The sequence below is a fragment of the Branchiostoma belcheri genome, unplaced genomic scaffold (assembly GCF_001625305.1).
Source record: "Branchiostoma belcheri isolate BF01 breed outbred unplaced genomic scaffold, Haploidv18h27 scaffold185, whole genome shotgun sequence".
Classification (NCBI taxonomy): domain Eukaryota; kingdom Metazoa; phylum Chordata; class Leptocardii; order Amphioxiformes; family Branchiostomatidae; genus Branchiostoma; species Branchiostoma belcheri.
In genome coordinates, this window is record NW_017803324.1 from 63,609 (window position 1) to 71,688 (window position 8,080).

The following is an 8,080-nucleotide window of genomic DNA, read 5'->3' on the forward strand; positions in this document are numbered from 1 at the left end:
ACACACACACACACACACACACACACACACACACACACACATATACACACACACGCGCGCACACACACACACATACATACACACACAAAACAACACACACACACACACACAACACATGCACACACACACACACACACACACACACACACACACACACACACACACACACACACACACACACACACACACACAGACACACACACACACACACACACACACCTGTGCTCTCAAATATAGTATAAATGATATATGTGCAGCATGTGAGAAGTAAGGTATACTCACGCTAAAAGTATAACAATGAAGTCAAGCCAGTTCCAGGCGTCTCGGAGATATGTGAATGGCTCTAGAATAAAACCTCTTGCCAATATCTTTACAATCATCTCGAATGAGTAAATACCGGTAAATACGTATCTGAAAGTCACAACAAAACATATTAACAGATCATCGCAACAATTCAACTGAAACAGTAAATTTGATATCATAAAGTTTTGAACTGGTCCCGCATTAAGAAATGACATTGAACACGTCGGTCTTTATTGGGTAATTCCCAAACCAAATCTCCTGTTCTTGGTTTACAACTTCATACTGTAACATACCAATAACGCTTTTTATTTCTGCCATACCCCTGTACGGTTTGTGCAATGTCAGATAGGATACGTAGCTCCCTGGCTAAAAAGATAACTTGTCATATTGGTAATTTGCCATTCCTGAGAAAGGGAACAAACGATGGTAGATTTGTTTCAAATTAAAAGTACAAATGGCAGCTGTACAGCAGAGTGCGTGGGAAATCATTTTTTGTTTTCCGTCGCCAATGACAATGTAGTTGATAGCGGCACCTACTTTCATTCTTTTTAAGTCGACGAACAGTAACACGCCAATACAGCATGGCATGGGGAGCAAAACTCAGTATGCCTTAATAATTATAATCTCAATATGTTATACAATTAAAATTGTAAAATGAAGAGATGAGTGGTAGGCGGTATTATACAGAGCGAACTGTGACACAATGGCATGATTATTATTATTATTATTATTATTGTAAACGCCGGGATCACAACGATACAACTATACTGTGAACATTGGATTACAATTAAAAAAGAAAAGGCACTGTAGGGTACTGACGAATCTCTGCATGACTTTGCCGAATATATGAATGTACACTATATATGTACCAGTATTGGTGATGCTGTGCAGTATTTCTATTCTATCCATCTTAAAACATAGCATAGCATAGCATAGCATGGCATAGCATAACATAGCATAGCATAGCATTGCATTGCATTGCATTGCATTGCATACCATAGCATAGCATAGCATAGCATAGCATAGCATTGCATTGCATAGCATAGCATAGCATAGCATAGCATAGCATAACATAGCATAGCATAGCATAGCATAGCATAGCATAGCATAGCTTTGCATTGCATTGCATTGCATTGCATAGCATTGCATTGCATAGCATAGCATAGCATAGCATAGAATTGCATAGCATAGCATAGCATAGCATTGCATAGCATAGAATAGCATAGCATAGCATTGCATTGCATTGCATTGCATAGCATAGCATAGCATTGCATTGCATTGCATTGCATTGCATAGCATAGCATAGCATAGCATTGCATTGCATAGCATAGCATAGCATCGCATCGCATCGCATCGCATAGCATAGCTTAGCATAGCATAGCATAGCATAGCATAGCATTGCATTGCATAGCATAGCATAACATAACATAACATAATATAACACAGGTGTCATTGGAAAGTCAATTCGTGAACATGGGGACGATGTTCTTCAAATTCAATTTTGAACTAAGGTGATTATGAAACGTATTTTTTGTGTTTTGAACTGAACCATAGAATGATATGAGTCCATTCTTAAAGAGAGGGATTGAAAAATCAATGTTGGATCAAGGATGAATATGAAAGTCCATATTCAGAATGATGTTTCACACTGGTCTTTAACATGGGGCTGATAAGAAACTTTGACATTTTTAAGCTGCCACAAAAATATTAATGAGCATGGCATGTCCAAGACAAAAACAATACAAAAAACGGTTGCAATACCAATGAAATCCGACAAGAGCTCCATAACTGACCTTAACATTTGTCTTCCCAATAATCTAACAATGGGAAAGATTGGAACTATCACCCTCAAGACACATGTTTGTGGATAAAAATTATGCATTTGTCCCACAAAATGAGGACTTTTGCAACAAACACTTACTAAAATGAGAGTACTTACTCCGTGATCTCTGGTGGGGCGGTCATCGTCATGAAAACACAGTTCGCCAGAATAGCCAGCATCACCAACAGACTGAACCACGTAAAACTGGTTAAGTTCAAAATATGGTTTATTGACTTAGGAACTTTATCTATCAAAACAACATCGCATGCTGAAACAGTCTGAATTGTGCTATAATTTACAGATGATTGTAACAAGACATTGTCATCATTTCAGCATTAAAAGAATGAATAAAAATGATTACTCAGAATATCCTTGACATTCGATAATTATCTAGATCATTACGTCTACCTTAAAATCAGAAATAAAACACACTAAATATAAAAAGTATTCTGCAGAAATCTTGAGTCTATTTCTCTAGTCTAGCCCTCTATATCTGCTACATGATTTTGAGAGTTCTAGGGATAAAGAACACGACTGTGTCCTAATCTATGCTGTTTCTAGTACCCTTATACTTATTTTTATGTACTTATATTAGGTTTAAATGTGTGTCTTGTTTGTGTGCTTATGATTGTTTTGTGTGTGGGCCACAACACCAGCCCCCGCTGCCTGTGGCCCACGAGTATTGTATCTGTTTGCAATCCCAATAAATCAAATCAAATCAAATGTATGTCTCTCAGTTTGACTACGTGGGACTTTGTAGCTGGATGTTCGTCGGCGAAGTTGATAGGTTGTGTCTGGCAGCTCAAGGAACTGTTGGCATAACACTAGTGTGAAACAAATTAGACAAGAACTATATGGAAACAAGATATAGTTACAAGGCATAATTCTTTTAGGAGGCACCTATTGAAAGTGATGGACGATAACCTTCATCTACAGATGTACACATACATGTATAGGTAGACAAGATTTGAACGCTGTGTACGACGTTAATGAAACTGCGAGGCAAGGTCTGTATCGAGGAGTGGCTAAGATGCAGGCAGCGTCAGGTATTCAGACATCCAAAGTTTCCTGGGATCCGGCCATGATATTTCAGTTTTAGATATCTGCATGCTTAAAGTGATGGAAGTCCGTTCTTCCTTTCCTCAGTCATTCCGTTAGGAAATTCTGACAAAATGTGCAGTTACAAAATTAACTGTTAAGGAGCCCAAACCTATATCACTTTGTCTTGACGTCACAACTGGGTGTCATAAAAATCATAACATAGCCAGGACAATGGCTACATCTAAAATACTTCATGAGAGAATTTCCCAATTAATTTGTGCAAATGTAGCCCTTATTGGTATAATTTGCTTTTCATTTTGTACATCTTTGTCATCTCAAACTCTGTCATAACCACAATCATAACAAACCATTGTTCCTTTTTCAGTTATCCTCTTTGAGTGATTAAAAAAATGGCTATACAGATCTAGAACACCCAAACTAATGTCACTTCCTCTAGCACCTCTAGCATATCCAGAACACGAGTTAAGCAAGCCAAATCCAATCGTTTTTAGTTTTTGCCACACTCTACCAACACAACAAATAAGATGAAGCCAATCCAATGTAGACATACACATCATCAGCCAGAATGATTACCCTAGTCTCGATCGTTGAAGCCCTGCCAGGTCTCCCGGTGTTTTATCTGTAATCTCCGAATGGCGGCGTGATACAGCCTGTTAGAAACCTCGTGTAAGTCACAAAGCTTATTGGTATATTACAGCAAAAGAAAGACATTTTAAGATGTCTTATTTAGTGTTTCTGTCGCAATAATTGTGTTCAAGACTATTATAATGAACTATGCACGTGTGTGCGCAAGCACTCGCATATCCATCTGTCTTCCCATTCCACTGGTTACCTAACGTTACAATTCAACACATTTTACATGCGCGTGTGCGTGTGTACTTATTCTTCAGTTAACAGTACATTTTTAATGAGCAAAGGAACCCACCACACGACAACGTAAATCTGTTGTCCTGTAAGAGTTGCCACGTGCTCCACCCGCCATGACATGAGGTCAGTCCGTAGTAAATGATCGCACTTATTTACTATCATATAATTTTAACTTCATTATGTGCAATACTATAAACTTTTGGATTCTAAAATAATGAAATGTACATTGATTCGCAATTCAGTAACTTGTCTTAAGTTTACTGCCATTGATCAATAAATAATTCTTGAGTCTTGAGACTTACAGGATGAATAGTTCCAAACAGTGTATGCCAGTTCCGTCTATTATTGAAGAACTTTATTGCACGGTAATTGTACATTGTACAAAAATGTATGGCAAAAACTATTGAGCCTATGCGATGGGTCATACGAAAAGGATATGGATGTACAAGTATGTACAATGCCAACCCCCGGATGGGGTTGAAAGGCGACAGGATCCACAGTCCATTTGTTGCGCTGAACCTCGCTATTTCTCCCTTCTTGCCGACAACCATGAACGTCTGCAAGGTCAAAGGTAAAATGTGATAGTGAGAACAAGGTAAAATGTGATAGTGAGTACAAAAAGTACACGGTGACTTTGTAAGGTCTAAGACATGTAGATATACAGACAAATATACATGGATGGGTACAACGCAATTATCCTACGTACAGAACAATAGGTGGGTCAACTAATACTACATGTTCTAAGGTTTAAACATTCTTGGATATATTTACCTATTTGTACACAGTAAGGGTTATTACCTTCTAGGATGAAATTAGATTTATCTATAGCATGAAATGTAACAAATTTTGTTGAACAAGCGGAGAGAAGGTTGAACAGCTTTGTGCGTTTATCATTATATAGTGTACACTTCAAAATAAAATGTTGTTCGTCTTCAATATCATTGGGACAGAATGGACAAAACCTCTGGTAGCGAGGTATTTTTTTATATCTTCCGAATTCTATATTCAATTTATGGCTAGAAATTCTCATCTTTGTACTCGATCTACGAACTTCAAAATTCTGTATTTCAGAAAGGTAATTTTCTTGTCCCTACCTCGTCTTTAACATCGAATAGACAGAAAGTTTTGAGTTGTTTTGAACAGAAGTACGGTATTCTTGGATGTAAATATCCTGCAAACGACGTTGAAGTCTAATGCGATACTATGATTTAAATGCTGGCACAAAAAGGAATGTTGGGTGTCCGTCATATATATAATGTTTACAGAAAACAGTCACCCTATCGTGATGAAGGTTATTCATCCAGGTAAACCATACTCGCAAACAATGTAAACTCTACTAGATAAATTAACTAGATACTACTAGATAAAATCTGGAGATCTGAGTGACATTCATAACGTTAACTTTTCCTTCAGTGACAATAGAGAGAACTGGCAGAACTATTCAACACTTGTATACGAAGAGGCAAGCCGGTGTCACAATCCCCAAAATGATACAATCGATGGTGATTTCACTCCGTCCCCTTGATTTTTAACTCCATAGTTCATATATTGTTTTATGTCATGTTTCTTCTTTCTTGCAGTTATTCTTCCCCTGCCTTCTGGACGAACTCTTTTTTGGGGACAAAGTCATAGAAGAGATTTTGAATAATATTATTTACTTAAGTTAAAATGTACTTTTGTGTCTCATTATTCTGTTAATAAGACTCTTAAAAGTGATAAAACAGGTTATTAACTGTTATATACTAGAGTTTTGTAATGTTTTAAAGATTTGAAATATACAAGTGCATGTGCTATCATTATATACAATATTAATGAGAACTAGAAACATTTATATAACTTAGGTACATTGAAAAGCTAGGATGGGGAAAATGCTAGACTGCATTGCACTACGGTACGTTCCACCACCATATACTCCTCAGCCATCCACCAGTTCGTAAAAACTGTAAGCCTTTTCATTGCGACAAAAATAGCAGCTTTTTCCAAAAGCACTTGTTTATCTTGTGGCCAATGACCTAGTAAAATGCGACACGCTGGAAGAAGGGAAATACCCGCAGCTTCTGTTTCCCTTGTTGAGACAGGCCTGGCTAGCCGGTGACGTGAAACAACATTTCCAGAGAGCCTCGAAATCCGATCAGATCTGAATCCTCGACCTTGGCACGATAAATGACTAAAAGTGTGGGTTACGTTTTCATTGGAACAATAAACTTTGGCACACTGATTCACAGGCGAAGAAATCCTAAAATTATTTAGTTGATTCGTTGTTGTTTCAAGATTTTATCTGTTTGTACGTTTGTTGAGTTTGAAGACATATCTCGGGTTAAGGCCACACCCTGTAAATTTTATGGATGACATCCTCCGCAGAATCCAAATCTAATGCGAGGGGGCGAAAAAAAAACAAGGCGGGCCGAAAAAAACAAGGTTCCTACATTTTGAAATTTTAACTGAATCATTGTACAAATGGTTTAGATTCAGTAGGAACATTACATATTCACAGCCAACATCACATATGACTGCATCAAAGTAAGAAACAAAACATTAAATCAGAGCTTTTTCTTGTCTCCTCTCTTTATAGTTATCTGTCATCCACCTCCGGCATGTCAACAGACATCTTTGCCCATTTTCGGCATGTTGACCACTGTCAGAAGGTAACAAAAATTTTTTTTCCAAAATCAGGCAAAAATTAATGCGCACGCTGATGTCATCCATAAAAATTACTTGCTGTGGCCTAACATTGTATCATAACTTGATAGTCCTTGGACATTTCCTCCTCTGGGTATGTCAGGACCAGTACGGGGCCCAGACCCAGGAAACACAGTAAGCTGCATGTTTCCCTTCTACCGATAGGAGAGGGGAATATCGAGCTTTCTGTTTGATGTACGTAATCTATTTCAAAATCACCAATAGCATTCCCGAACCGAACGTAATGTAGTGTTAAATTATGATAGTACATTGACATGTTAAGGTTGTGTATGAGAAGACAAACTGTGTCACATCGATCCTACTAGGGAACTGTAATTTACTGTAAAACAAAGATTCATTTCGACAGGAGGGACTTTAAAGCCATTAATTGTTAGCGCAGGACGGCAGGGCGCCCGGATGGGACCGACAGATGCAAAGCCCGGGTTCTTCTGATAAGTAAATAACACCACACGGTGCATTACGTGCAGGTCCGGGTCGATCGAAATTGGATATGCCACAATCAGTCTTACAGACCAAAGCGCCTGTCGGGTGCGTGCAGTGTCATGAGAAAGAACGCAACTCTCCACAGCAGTCTTCGTTAAGGCCACACCAAGTAAATTTTATGGATGACGTCCTTTAGAGACCCTAAATCTAATGCGAAAGGGCGAAAAAAAACAAGAAGGGCCCTAAAAACAAGATGCCTAGATTAGAAATATACTAAGAGACGACAAATGTTAGGACACAAATTGAATGAGGTGACACAGTGTAACAAGCAAGAAGTCTTTTATTCGTCATCAAAACAGCAATAAATCAGGTGGAACAGCAGTTGTCGTCCTGTCCTGTTTCTTTCATCACATTTTTGCAGGCCTGCAGAAACAAAGCATGGCCTCTTTACCCATTTCGCGTTACGGGTTTCACGTCAACCTAACTATTTGTAGCACTGTCGTGACTCTTAGGTCTTAGGTCATAGTTACAGGAAGCGGAATTTCTTGTTGTTGTTTTTTCCTAGGAACAGGCCAAAGTCAATGCGCGCGCGGACGTCATCCATAAAATTTCCTTGGCGTGGCCTAAAGTAGAATGGCATGACTCGCTACGAGCTTAGAAAGATGTTAAACAAAACTATTTAACACACAACAGACATCTAACGACGAAAAATGTTCCTGTGTAGGTATATTTACAGCAAGGGAATTTGAACAAGAAAGGCCCCATTTGCTCTGGTACAAATAAAATATATTTCTGTCAAACCCCTACCATAATATGCACTGTTCCAATCTCACAACTGAACAAAAGTAGAACAAAATGATTTCTACCCAAAGCGAGTTATTTGCCAAGTCATCCAAGTTTCAA

General features: G+C 38.3%; 1 protein-coding gene across 2 annotated transcripts in view; it reads right to left on the reverse strand.

Annotated features, from left to right (window-relative positions):
* LOC109467633 (sodium channel protein type 2 subunit alpha-like) overlaps positions 1-8,080 on the reverse strand; it is an 80,783-nt gene that overhangs the window by 49,758 nt on the left and 22,945 nt on the right. For both annotated transcript variants that reach the window (XM_019765668.1, XM_019765667.1), the window contains exons 2-4: positions 4,493-4,611; positions 2,243-2,323; positions 283-411 (exon numbers count right to left, since the gene is read on the reverse strand). In XM_019765668.1, the coding sequence (XP_019621227.1) occupies positions 283-411; positions 2,243-2,323; positions 4,493-4,611 (329 nt within the window). The remainder of the gene's footprint in view (positions 1-282; positions 412-2,242; positions 2,324-4,492; positions 4,612-8,080) is intronic.